Source organism: Vigna radiata, chromosome 11 (assembly GCF_000741045.1).
Source record: "Vigna radiata var. radiata cultivar VC1973A chromosome 11, Vradiata_ver6, whole genome shotgun sequence".
NCBI classification, from domain to species: Eukaryota; Viridiplantae; Streptophyta; class Magnoliopsida; order Fabales; family Fabaceae; genus Vigna; species Vigna radiata.
The window spans coordinates 4413297-4425792 of record NC_028361.1 but is presented as its reverse complement, the minus strand read 5'-3'; the positions used below and the strand labels follow the sequence as shown (position 1 = coordinate 4425792).

Below are 12496 nucleotides of genomic sequence, written 5' to 3'. Positions count from 1 at the left end.
CCAAATGTCTATAACATTATAGACGTTGGTTATTTATTACGTGACGTCTAAGCGCATGAGAATCAGGTGAAGAGCATTAATTGCAGCCAGATAGACGTCTACCCCCCTCACAACCGACGTCAATGGGGTAGAAAAAACTGTCTTCTCGCCTACCTGTCAGGCCCTTGGACGTCTGGTTATGGAAGAACAAACGTCTACTATATTATAGACGTCGTTTGCCCTAGAAACCGACGACTTAGTTACCAATTTATTTATGGTAATGTCACTGTCCATTAACATACGTCGAGTCACCCTTTAACCGACGTCTTGTGAGTGACGCTAAACAATGTTTTTGTACTAGTGACATCTCAATAAAGACTTTCAATTAGGATTATTTTATTTTCTAGCACATTGAAATGATATGTCGGCTAATTTCAGAGAAAATATACCTTTTTTATTACTTGATAATGTACTGGATATTTATTTGTAAAGAAAAAAAAATCCAAATACTACTACATTTCCCTGTTAGAAGAAAAATTAAAGACAATTGTGTGTTAGTTATGCTGTCGTGTGTGTCATTATCAATTTTGGTTGCACCTACTTCCTGCAAAAGAATCCTAATAATAACTATAATTAATGAATAATGGTCACATTATGTTAATTATAGGATTACTTTAAGGTCATTCAAATATATTATTTTATACTGAAAGGAATCCTGCACAATCCCAAACGGAAGCTTCGACTTACCAACCCCTTAACAACCAGTTGACACTTAGATTCTATATATAGCAGGTTTTGGCCATTGTTTACCTTCAGAAAATATTCAGAGAATAAATCCCATAGCCAGATATCGATCATGACTATCACCAACGAAGAGCAACATCAAATTCAAATACCTTGCCACAAACAACTCCGTCACAAGAGTCTCCTTCAGAGCGATGCACTCTATCAGGTAATATTCCATCACTAACATTTTCTTCTTCTTTTTCCATACCAACAACACAAACATTTTCATTCTGAAACTGGTGTTGCAGTATATACTTGAAACCAGTGTGTACCCAAGAGAGCACCAGAGCTTGAAGGAGCTACGTGAATTGACGGAAAAACACCCTTGGTAAGATCATGATCATGTATCTTTTCAAATAAAAAAACCTTAATTGTCACAATATCATACCTATGTTGTAAAACAGGAACCTCTTAGCTACACCACCTGACGAAGGACAACTTCTAAGCATGTTACTGAAGGTGATCAATGCAAAGAACACCATGGAGATTGGCGTCTACACTGGTTACTCCTTGCTTTCCACTGCCCTCGCTCTTCCATCTGATGGAAAGGTGCTTAATTCATACATACATTAACATATCAATATATATATGATATATAAGGTGCATATGGGTGATGAAATTAAGGTTTTGTCGAAACGAAACAGATCCTGGCAATGGATATTAGCAGGGAATATTATGAACTGGGGTTGCCTGTGATTGAAAAGGCAGGAGTGGCTCACAAGATTGACTTCAGAGAAGGCCCAGCACTTCCTCTTCTTGATCAACTCATCAAAGACGTGAGTTCAATCAATCCATGCACATTATTTTCAAGAAAAAGAAAGAATCAGTGCCAAAATTATGTGTATATAAGTCTATGGTGTTTGATGATGAGTGTGTATTGCATTGCATGAACAGGAAAAGAACAAGGGAAGCTTCGATTTCATCTTCGTCGATGCTGATAAGGATAACTACTTGAACTATCACAATAGGGTGATTGAGCTTGTGAAGATTGGAGGAATGATCGCCTATGATAACACCCTGTGGAACGGCTCTGTGGCCGCAGCACCCGATGCTCCTCTCTTGGATTATATTAAGTATTATCGCGATTTTGTTATAGAGCTGAATCAAGCACTTGCACTTGATTCAAGGGTCGAGATTTGCCAGCTTCCCGTTGGAGACGGCATTACACTGTGCCGCCGCATCATCTGATCACTCTTCTCCTTTTACCCGCAACATACGGAAAACACGAGTTTCAACTATGTTACCTAATCCATGAAAAAAATAATGTGTGCCTGTTTGGATGAATTTGAATTTTTGTCTTGTACGCGAATACATTCATAACGTGTCTCTTGCTCAACACAAAGCACATGTATTCATTCCGAATCATATTTACTATATATTTATATATAGTGTGTATTGGAGTAATAATAAGCTCAACTATATATAATATGGTGGCATGGATCTTCTTTCTGCAGAACAAATCATATTACTTCTAAATTACTTGTTTAGGAACATTTTCAGAACAAATTTTAAAAGTTGTGTAACATGATTTTCGAAACAGATTTCTGGAATAAAATTAATTAAAATAAGTTTTATGAAACACATAAAATTAGGATTATGATATTTTAACAACATTTTTTAACAATTTTTTGACAACACTATACATGTCACTATTTTATTAATCAGTTTGAATTTATTTTAAAAAAATATTTAAAACAGACCAATCACAAACTATCACGCGTTCTCAAAAAGTTATAAAAAAACATTGTTAAAGAAGGTTTTTCCATAAAATTATTATGCAATCAGTTTTTCGGAACAAGTTTTCGTAATACATGAATTTTGGGGAATGAGTCTGGAATAAGTTTTAATAAAACACAAGATAGAATTAATGAGTTTTCTAAAATGATATTTTTTTACAATTTGTTCTCTCTCATTTTCTTCCTTAGTAGTAGTAATGATGGTAGTAGTGGGAATTTTTACTCTGTTAGTATGGGGTGACAATTAGTAATAATAATAATGAGGTATAGGAATAAAAAGCCCTTTCGTATAATCAATGGAACCTGACGGTATTTGGTTTTGGGCTATATTTGAGCTTTATCTTGATAAGATAAAAACCAATTCCTTAAACTCACCTAATTAACCCATCATGTTGAAAAAATCTAATTAGATATAAAATTAGTTGTATAATTTTTCTCGCAAATTTCATTTATAAAAGAAGATAAATCTAACATAAAGTTAAAATTTTCTTATGATTTCATCAAACTTAAAGAATAATTTTTCATTTTAGACTTTATCCACTTACAACACCGCATCATCATACTTTACTTGTCCAATAATAATAAATTAGAGATCAAGAAATTCATAAAACAAAATAAGGAAAAAAATTTAAAAAAATAAAAATAAAAATAAAAATAATATCATATTTTGAAATTTGAGAAAAGTTATTTGAGAGAAAATTTAATTGGTTTCGAAATTTAATAAATTTTCTTAAACGAAATTTAGTGAACCGAATTACGAAATCTAGTAAATACTTTTACAAATTGGATTTTAAATTTTGAAATATGCAAAATATAATAAAAATAAATATTAAATTTCAAATAAAGATGAACGAAAAATATAATCTACTAAAATGAATATAATATGTAGACATGAAGGAAGATGAACCAAAATGAGTGAAGTTTCAAATGATGTAAAAATGTTTGATAAAAAATAATAATAATTACTGTTTACATAATTTATTTAAAGTTATATATATATATATATATATATATATATATATATATATATATATATATATATATATATATACACACAAGTATTTTTCAAAGGACGTATTTGGCACAACAGTTTTGGAAGTATAGTAAGAAAAATTGGAGGTACAGGAAGAAATTCCTTGGACCTGTTAGAAATAATATTTTTTTCCTTCAGAAATAAATATGAGGTGCATTATTAAGCAGAAAAAGAAAGACGATATATTTTCTTTCGGTGTTGTAAAATTAGCCAACATCTCATCTCGCTGTGAAATCCCAATCATGTAACCCAAAATCTAGAATCTTCTTTAACCTTTTCTTATTTAAAAAAGTATAAACTAATTTTTTATAAGGTTCAGGAAAAATAAATTATAACCATAGAAAAAGAAAGTGATCTTTCTCTAATAAATAACAAAAAGAATTTTGTGAAAAATAGCATACAATATTTTGTAATACAAAACAATAATACTAAAATAATGACGACATATTGGTGAAAAATGAATATGAAGGAGCTGCATTTACGTGTATCCCAAAGGACCTTTTAATAATCCACAATAAAAGTCAACGGAGAGACGTGAATGAAAAAAAAGTACTTTTGACCAAACTTACACAAACAAAATCCTTAACCTTTTAAAAATATATAAAATGGACCTAAAAAAAAACTTAAAAATTAGCCAAACATACTTCAACCTTTTAAAAGTGAAAGATTAATTCAAACAATGTATGCAAGTGCTTTTCTTTCAAGAAAAAAAATACACGTAACAAATAATATAATTAAAATAAGTGATGATACAACTTTTACACGATTCCGGAATGAGCTAATTATTAGTCATTCCACACCTCAAATTTTTTCCAACCAGATTTTATTTTCCTTACAAAATCCAAGGAATTTAAAGAAGCTAATTAAAACTCAACAACTCAACTAACTCATTTTCATTTAAAAATTCCAATTATTTAATTATGCATTAAAATGAAAAAAATAGTTGGATATTACCAACAAAAAATGATTGATTGATAGGAGCTATAATTAAACTAAAGAGAGAATCTAGAATCTGAATCTATGGGTATTCCTTATTATGTGTGTGAATAAAAGAGTATGTTCCACCGTTTTTTAACTAATTTAACTAATAAAGGTCCATCCACGTATGAATTAACTGGCATTCATGCTAATTAGTTATTTCGAATTTGGACTCTGATGTGTAATTGCTCTAAATATTTTAAAACACAGAATAGTTTATTGCATATAAAGAGTTTTTAACTCAAAAAGAAAAATAGATAATGAATGAAGAGAAAAGTTTCGTGAACACAGTAAGGAAGGACGTGACAATAAAAAGGGATGACGAAAACATGAGGACACTTTTCAGTTTCCTTGTTGGCTGTATTATTATATATTTCTGACAGAAAACACTTTTCATCACAACAGAACAGAGAGTTTAAGGTTATTTCTGGGTGTTTGTGAAGGTTATTTTGAGTTTCTGATTTCAGTCAGAGGATCTAATGGAAGTTGAGGCAGAGATTGATCGCTTGCCCGTTGACTTGTTGGCTAATATTTTTGTTCTTTTCACTTCCTTCACTGATTTGGCTCAGTAAGTTCTTATCTTTGCTGCATAGCTCTTTCATTGGTTTAACAATTCGTTCACCAATCATCATGAATTTGGCTTTGTGATGTGGTTTTGCTTTGAAAGAGCGAGCGAGGTTTGCAAGAAATGGAAACAAGGGGTGAATGAATCTCTGGCATGCAGAGAGAATCTCAGCTTTGCAGGTTGGAAAATGGATGATGAATCCACTGCTCGTCTTGTTTGTCATGCCTACAATCTCACCAAACTTCATATGTATGTGTACATAGTACATACTTCTCTTTCTTTTCATACCCTCACTCCTATTTTATCCTATTCTTTTACTGTTCTTCGGTTTTGTACTTTTGATTTGCCTGATTATAACCCCTTTGTTGATTACAAGGAGGGTGAAGTGTTTTTGATTGATGATCTTTCTTAAACATCGAAGTGAACATCAAGTATTGATTTTTAAATTCAATGAAAATTATTTGTGCTATTTTAGGTTCCAGAGGAAACTAGCAATTTGGAGAAGGTTGATAACATGTTTGTTAGGGATATGAATCTCTGGTGGGGTTTTGAATGATGCTAAGTAAAAGCCGTATTTGTAATTTTGATTTTGATAAGAATCTGCATCGTTTGTCCTAAGGCGAACCTGTAACCCTTTTCTCTTGATTTGTGTTGGCAATGTTTGGCTAATAGAACAGCTGTGTTTTCTTGATTTTAAAGCTTTCTGACATGGAAATGCCAAGTAAGAGGTTGTCGTGCAACCGAAACTGTTGTTGGTTGAATAGATTAGATTATACATGTTGGTTCATTTTAACTCTATAGAATACATGAAATAAGTAAGGTGCCATTAACTTTGACAAGCATACTTGTAAAATTTGGAAGTTTATAACCAGTTATGAGCTATGTTGGCATCGTCAAGGTCTCAAGAATGTAGCTATAAGATGGACAACTTTTATTGTGTTTTGTATTTTCAGACCAAGAAGCCGTTGGTGTTGCCAAATAACTGATGCAGGACTTGTCAGAATATCTTTTGCTAAGTGTGTCAGCAATCTCACATCTATATCATTGTGGGGTTTGACTGGCATCACAGATGAAGGTGTTGTTCAACTGGTATGCCATTGTTTTGATTTTGTAACTTATATGCTTGGGTGTGTGTGACATATTACTTGGAATGGTGTTAGAAAATAGAAAGGGATTAAATCACAATGCTTTTTTCAGCTCCCTGAAAATCTCCATCATCTGATTATACCAGTAAACATGACATTAAATCCAACCCAAAGTTTTCAAATATTAAATATATGGGTCATTCTTTGTATTGATCTTTTTCTATTCAATATGTGTCCCACTTCCCCTTCCAACATATATTCATTTTGTGCAGACTATTGCAGTTGGAATTAAATTAAGTTACTTTTGAGAATTTAAGGCTGTCATGACTAGATTGTGCTTATATTATTCTAACATTTATCAGGTTAAGGAATTGTTGTTTTGGGTGTTTCTAGTTTGACTAATAGCCTATGTGGATTTCAGTTTATAGCCACAAAATTTGTCCTCAAATAGAAAACATAGTCTATGTAAGTGTTGTTTTATTTTTGTTTCATTTTTCTTCTCTAACGACAACTATGGTATAACAGATATCTAGAACTAGATCTTTACAACATCTGAATGTTGGTGGTACATTTATCACGGACGAATCTCTGTTTGCCATTGCAAGAAGTTGTCCAAAGTTGGAGGTAAGTTATAAGAAATTGAATGTTAAGTTTTTCATTCATCTCGCTGTCTGTATTTAGTATGTATCATCAACCTGATAATCAATCTTCAGTGGCTTCATATTCGATGTTTGTGACTGAAATGATTGCTTATTGTTTTTGTTCAGACCATTGTTCTTTGGAGCTGTCGCCATGTAACTGAGAATGGGCTTTTTGCCATAGTTGACAAATGTCTGGAGCTGAAATCAATGAATGTATGGGGAACAAGAGTTCCTGTGGACTGCCTCAACAATTTACTTGTTTTAAGACCAGCTCTTATCATCAAAATCTGAAACTAGACTAAATGTATAGAATGGTGTCCCTGGTTGTTTTCTACTGCTATTTTTATGTACAGATTGTTTCGTTTTTCTGTTCATAGATTCAATTCAACATGCCTCAAAAGCTGAATATGTCAAAATCCATTTCTGCAAGTAGCTATTTCTGTAAAGGTTCTATTCACAAAACAAAGTCGTGAGTAAAGAAAGATTATTGAACTCTATCTATTCATTTAATTCTTACACTGTCTCTGTATATAGACTTTACCTATGGAAGTTGCATCCAAAGTGTACAGCTGTACTGAGCTGAGACCAACTTTAGAAAAATTGCTTAACTAACAAGTATTTATAAAAAAATAAAATTAAGATAATATAATCAATATTTTCCCGTACATTAAAAATTAATTTGTACACTCTAGAAGACATTTTTTTTATCTAACAAGTTGATTTGAGATTATAAGATTTTAAATAATTGTACTTTAATCATTATTTGTCTTCTATGCTAAAACTACTTATTGAAAAGTTTATTCAAGTGGCAAGTTGATTTTACCAATCATACACTAAAATATAATAATGAGAAAAAGATTCGGCGTTTTTTAGAGAGAAAAATAAAGAAATCAAACACCTAACCTAACTTAACAAAGCCGTTTAAGCTGATCATGCTATTGATTATTATTATAATTTTTTATATTTGATATATTTTTAAGGATATTGTATTATTTATGGATTTTTTTTAACAAATGTAAAATTACTTGAGATCTTATTAAAGAATTATAAAGTATTCAACACTACAAGTTTAAATTACCTTCGATTTTATTATTTGTATCTGAAAATATAGTTTAATAAATTATATTGTTGGAAATTCACATCTCCTATAAAGATAAAAATCAATATATAATTTTCATATAATTTTCAATCCAAAAGAACAAAAACCGACTAGAAATCTGATAGCTGATAGAGATGCAGTCCTAACAGGTGGATGGATCAGGTTTTCAGTTGGAAACTCAACTTCTAGATGGTAACTAGCGTGCAAAGTTAAAATTATTTGTTTCGTGTAAATTTTGTTTGTCTAATTATATTCACGTCAATGTTATATTCTTCCAAATAAGGAATTGCTAACAGGATTATGTGGATTTGATATAGAGTAATTGAGTAGATTTGAAAAGATTTGAAGATAAATTTTTTTGTTATTTATTTGAGTGAATTTGGAAGTAATTGAGAATGGATTTGGAAGTAAAGTTTGTAAAAATTAGTGTAAGATTTAATTTATGTGACAAATTAAAAAAATTTACTTCCAAATCCCGATTACCTCTAAATTCACTCAAATAAACAATAAACAAAAATTATCTTCAAATCCACTCAATTAGTCTCTCTCAAATCCACTCAATTAAATAATATCTTAGGGTCAAATTCCACGTCATGAACGTCAAATTGTGAGATTTTTTCAAGGATTTATAACACCTCTGGCTATTATTCGATTATTATTTATTTATTTTTCATTTACAGACAAAATCTACACGATGTTCTGATTTTAAAAGCTGGCAAACCTCTGTTAAACTATAAGGTCCATGTTCCATGTTTATGTTATGTGGTAAAAATGTAGGAGAATAGCACTATATATAGTGTTCAAACATGAATACAAAAGTGAATGAAAAAAGGACAAGTGGTAAGTATTGTGAAGAATACAATCGGAAGAAACCGTAACAAAGACCAAGAGCTTCTTGACATCCTGATCCTATGTTGCAAATTTCGTATTCTGTCTTGACTAATGATACCTTGGTACAAATCCTGAAAACCAATAAGGGGAAACATTACAAATATAATTACTCAGGGGTAGCAGATAAGACATCATATCCTTGGAAACATACCTGAACTGCTCTGAATTCATCTTAGTCTTTCTTGGTGGGTTACCATCTACCTCAGATGACCTCACAGATCCCTGATTATGGCCTCAGCAATTCCAAAATTTTGTTTTATCTCATTTCTAACCTATGAGCAGTTCCATGGCATTTCACACTAAATCACAAGAAGCCCCTCTTCAAAGACTAGCTCATTCTCTTGTTAGACTTGGCTTGTGTAATAATAATCACAATCTCAATAAAACAGAAATAAGGAGGAAATAAAACAAGACGAAAAGGCAGCAATTTGGAGAAAGAGCAGGTGAAGCCGATCTAGAGAACTGAACAGATCCTGTAAAGCTTCCAGCTGTGTTGGTCACTGGACTTGTATAAGGTACAGTACTGATATTCTTGCAAGATCCAAAAGGTGCTCCCTCCTGCATAATTGCAGAAATTATCTAGTTGTCCTTGATCTATTATTCATGTAGGTAGAAGCTGTGCTAGGATATAAATCAATCCATATTAAGAATTCCATCTGATATAACATCAACTCATCATACACACAAATGTTGTTCCAACACCTTACTTTTACATGAGGGTCCGACATCTTTGGGGAAAATGTATGCATGTATGGAGAAGCTTGTTTCAATCTATATTTTTCCAAAAAGAAATTGAGGATACGGTCAAAGTCAACCATGATGAATTTGAGAAAGTCGGACTGAACTTATTCTAAATTAGGTTTCCACTGCCGTAGGAATAAAAGATGTGAAATTATAAAACTAAAGAAGAAAGTTGACGAGCAAATGGACAAGAAACGCAAGCAAACCTGGCAAGCAGAGACTGTATTGCAGCCGCACAGCGAGTGGCCGTTCATTTTATCCACGATATCGAAAACGCCCCCACCGTCACTCCTCTGCATGAAATTCATTTAGAATTATGAAATAGATTTGAGTTATTTTCCACATTATCGAAGTGGAATCAATAATCCAACAGAAGGAATACCATGTAAAAATTAACTGCTATAAAATTAGGCAACACATTTCCTGCAGCTTTGTAACATGTGTTGACCATATCAGCAAGTGGAGCTGAATGCTCTTTGCATGAGTCAGCTTCAACCGGATATGTTGGAAAGTAGTTCTGTAAGAACAGTGATGCACTTCTAGAAGTCAGCGGCTTCGATTCTTTTCTGTGTGGACAAGAACCCCCTTCAACTCCAGGATCTCCGGCTGCAAGGTAGTTATGATGTTGTCATTTCACAACATTTACTATAATGATATATCTGTGCTGCAACTTACACTCATTTTCAATCATGTAAGTCCACTGATAAGCGATTCCTTCTTCAGCTTCCTTAGAAGCATCCGAAGTGAAAACAAGTAGACGACGATTTGCTTGAACCATCTCCGTTACAGTGGGCCAATCTTCACCCTTCTTGGGCATATCAGACACCGGGAACCAATATTTATCTAGTCCAGCATTTGAGAACAGATTAGTCAACCCCTTCGGAGTACGCACATAATCCTCAATTACAATGGTGATAATCTCGGTCGGATTTGCAGTTAAGAATGCTTCCACTTCTCTCAAAGTATTTATTGCAGGTTGCTGAAAAATTTTTCAGCTTGCCACATTAGACAACACCAGCAAAATAAGATATAGTAAAACGAATATCAAAGAGGAGTTTATAGTTAGATTACAAAGGCAGTGAAGTTGAAGCACTGCTCTTGGAATGAATGACAGAGCCAGATATCGTTCTCAAAGTCGTACATATCCAACATCAATCCTCTCACTCCATTCTAAACACCACCCATAAAAATGTGTAAGAATCACTAAACAAACAAGTAAAACACAAAATTATTGGTAGACAAGAGCATATAATAATTAATCCCAATCACTTAACCCCTTCATCCTGAAGCTATGTAAAAAAGAATCACTAAAAAAATAAGTAAACTACGTACATTCAAAATTAAAACAGACATTCCCTTCATCATGAAGGTAAACTAGAATCTTGAAAATGCAAAACGAAGAAGGAAACGATGTGACGTTTTGTGTATCCAAGGAATCCCACTTAGAAGAGAAGAAGGAACAACAATACATACCCTCAACTGGTTAGTAACAGTGTCTTCTTGATTGTAAAAGGTGAGTCTCTGAACACCAGCCAAAGGTGGTGCATCCACGATGCTGAATGAATTATGGGTCATGATCCACGTGTACTTGTTGAAGGGCAAACCATTCACCTGCATGGGTGTTCCAAAAAAGGAGACAGTTAATGTTGTTGAATTACATAGATATGATATGTTGTCTGTCATGTCAGATATGTCGTTGGAGGTTACGAGAGATGTAACGATGGTGGCTTGGCCTCTGGTGCAAACGGGGCGAGTCCGGCCTAAAGCAGGGCAATTGCCGCAATAGAGACCCGGCCCACAATCGGTGGCAGCTGTACATGCTTCCAGAACCTGCGAAAGTTGGTGAATTTTCAGGTGAATCTCAAAAACTGAAACGAGTTTGCATGGATCAGAACTGAGTCTGAAGGGTGAGAAGGTAAAGGAAGTGAACCTGGCAATTCACGTTGAAGCATGCGGCGGAAGAGGTGAGGAAGAGGGAGAAGAAGAGTGACGCAAAGATGGTGGGGGTTCTGCATTTGGTGCGGGAATACAAGAAACGCGAGCACATCACAGCACCAGAGAGAGAGAGAGAAAGAGGAAAGGTTTGAAAGTTGAAAGGAAAAGAAAGAGATTTTACTGTGCAAGAGGAGAGAGAGAGAGAGAGAGAGAGAGAGGTTGATGAAAGTTTTGGCTTTGTCACCTTTAATTTTTCTCTTATTTTGAGGCAACTATACTTAACGTTTATGTGTGTATTATTATGTAATGATGCACTTTAATATATTATTTGAATTAAGAAGAAAATTGTTTGTTTAATACAAGGCTGACAAAAGGCACTAGCTTCTTCTAAATGCAATGTGATCCTTTGGTTGAGAGTTATCTTTTTGAGTTTTCGCCACTTTTCCAAGTTTCCTCTTTTACATCGTCCACCACTCCACTCTGCTTCAAGCACTCTCTGGGATCTCTTTATTTATGCTTTTCACGTGGTGGGGTATTCTGCTTCTGCCCAGAAATTACTGCTAGAAGTGAATTTCAGACACAGTTTTATGATAGGCAACAAAGCATGCAATTTCATGCCCATATTCACATGCCTTTCGGGCAATGGATTTTTTATGAAAGTTTTGGATTCAAGAAAGAGCAATTCGCTATGATAAATTGGAAAGGTGTTTAATAGATTAGTCAGTTCATTAATATTTTTAGGAATGAGTATTCAATTTATTCATTAAAATGATCCTGAGTGTTACAATCTTTATAAATCACTTGACGATGGAGAAATGGCGAAAATAAGAAACAAGCTTTCAGTCACGGGAAATTAAACAACTTTAATAAATATATCATGGAAATGAGTGAGTATTTTGACGAGAACGTATCATTAACTATTGATGAGAACGTATCTCAGTTTTATGAAAGCAGATTCCTTACAGAATAAATTATCAAAGGATTTATTAGATTAAAATGTATCATGCATATCATTCTCATCAAATAT

General features: G+C 33.2%; 3 protein-coding genes across 4 annotated transcripts; 2 read left to right on the top strand and 1 right to left on the bottom strand.

The window, feature by feature from the left end:
• The first annotated feature begins 835 nt into the window (after positions 1-835).
• On the top strand, positions 836-2214 carry LOC106776906 (caffeoyl-CoA O-methyltransferase). Its single transcript, XM_014664378.2, has 5 exons — positions 836-931; positions 1014-1093; positions 1170-1314; positions 1410-1541; positions 1660-2214. Exons 1-5 carry the CDS (start codon positions 836-838, stop codon positions 1951-1953), a joined length of 747 nt encoding a protein of 248 aa, XP_014519864.1. The 3' UTR covers positions 1954-2214.
• Positions 2215-4835: 2621 nt separating this feature from the next.
• On the top strand, positions 4836-7293 carry LOC106777223 (F-box protein At5g67140). Its single transcript, XM_014664780.2, has 5 exons — positions 4836-5080; positions 5180-5326; positions 6031-6166; positions 6688-6786; positions 6930-7293. The coding sequence occupies exons 1-5, from the start codon at positions 4992-4994 to the stop codon at positions 7092-7094; spliced, it is 636 nt and encodes a 211-aa protein (XP_014520266.1). The 5' UTR covers positions 4836-4991; the 3' UTR covers positions 7095-7293.
• A 1372-nt stretch (positions 7294-8665) lies between these two features.
• LOC106777738 (PI-PLC X domain-containing protein At5g67130) lies at positions 8666-12069 on the bottom strand. Of its 2 annotated transcripts, XM_022776047.1 has the most exons (10): positions 11465-12069; positions 11242-11364; positions 11008-11145; positions 10606-10704; positions 10210-10513; positions 9917-10140; positions 9741-9827; positions 9501-9564; positions 8945-9351; positions 8666-8864 (listed from the first exon to the last, which is right to left on the bottom strand). In XM_022776047.1, exons 1-9 carry the CDS (start codon positions 11579-11581, stop codon positions 9248-9250), a joined length of 1260 nt encoding a protein of 419 aa, XP_022631768.1. In that variant the 5' UTR covers positions 11582-12069; the 3' UTR covers positions 8666-8864; positions 8945-9247. The 2 variants fall into 2 exon arrangements, with proteins under 2 accessions (XP_022631768.1, XP_014520955.1); XM_014665469.2 differs by lacking the exon at positions 9501-9564 and having other exon boundaries at positions 11465-12063.
• Between the last annotated feature and the right edge of the window lie 427 nt (positions 12070-12496).

Excerpts from the sequence above, each read along its gene's own strand:
- LOC106776906 (XM_014664378.2), top strand. The coding sequence starts at position 836 with ATGACTATCACCAACGAAGAGCAACATCAAATTCAAATACCTTGCCAC. Across the intron at positions 932-1,013 it reads AGAGCGATGCACTCTATCAG|TATATACTTGAAACCAGTGT; the intron begins GTAATATTCCAT and ends CTGGTGTTGCAG. Across the intron at positions 1,315-1,409 it reads CTCTTCCATCTGATGGAAAG|ATCCTGGCAATGGATATTAG; the intron begins GTGCTTAATTCA and ends GAAACGAAACAG.
- LOC106777223 (XM_014664780.2), top strand. The coding sequence starts at position 4,992 with ATGGAAGTTGAGGCAGAGATTGATCGCTTGCCCGTTGACTTGTTGGCT. Across the intron at positions 5,327-6,030 it reads AATCTCACCAAACTTCATAT|ACCAAGAAGCCGTTGGTGTT; the intron begins GTATGTGTACAT and ends TTGTATTTTCAG. Across the intron at positions 6,787-6,929 it reads GAAGTTGTCCAAAGTTGGAG|ACCATTGTTCTTTGGAGCTG; the intron begins GTAAGTTATAAG and ends GTTTTTGTTCAG.
- LOC106777738 (XM_014665469.2), bottom strand. The coding sequence starts at position 11,581 with ATGTGCTCGCGTTTCTTGTATTCCCGCACCAAATGCAGAACCCCCACC. Across the intron at positions 11,146-11,241 it reads CCACCATCGTTACATCTCTC|GTGAATGGTTTGCCCTTCAA; the intron begins GTAACCTCCAAC and ends ACACCCATGCAG. Across the intron at positions 10,141-10,209 it reads TTACATGATTGAAAATGAGT|CCGGAGATCCTGGAGTTGAA; the intron begins GTAAGTTGCAGC and ends ACTACCTTGCAG.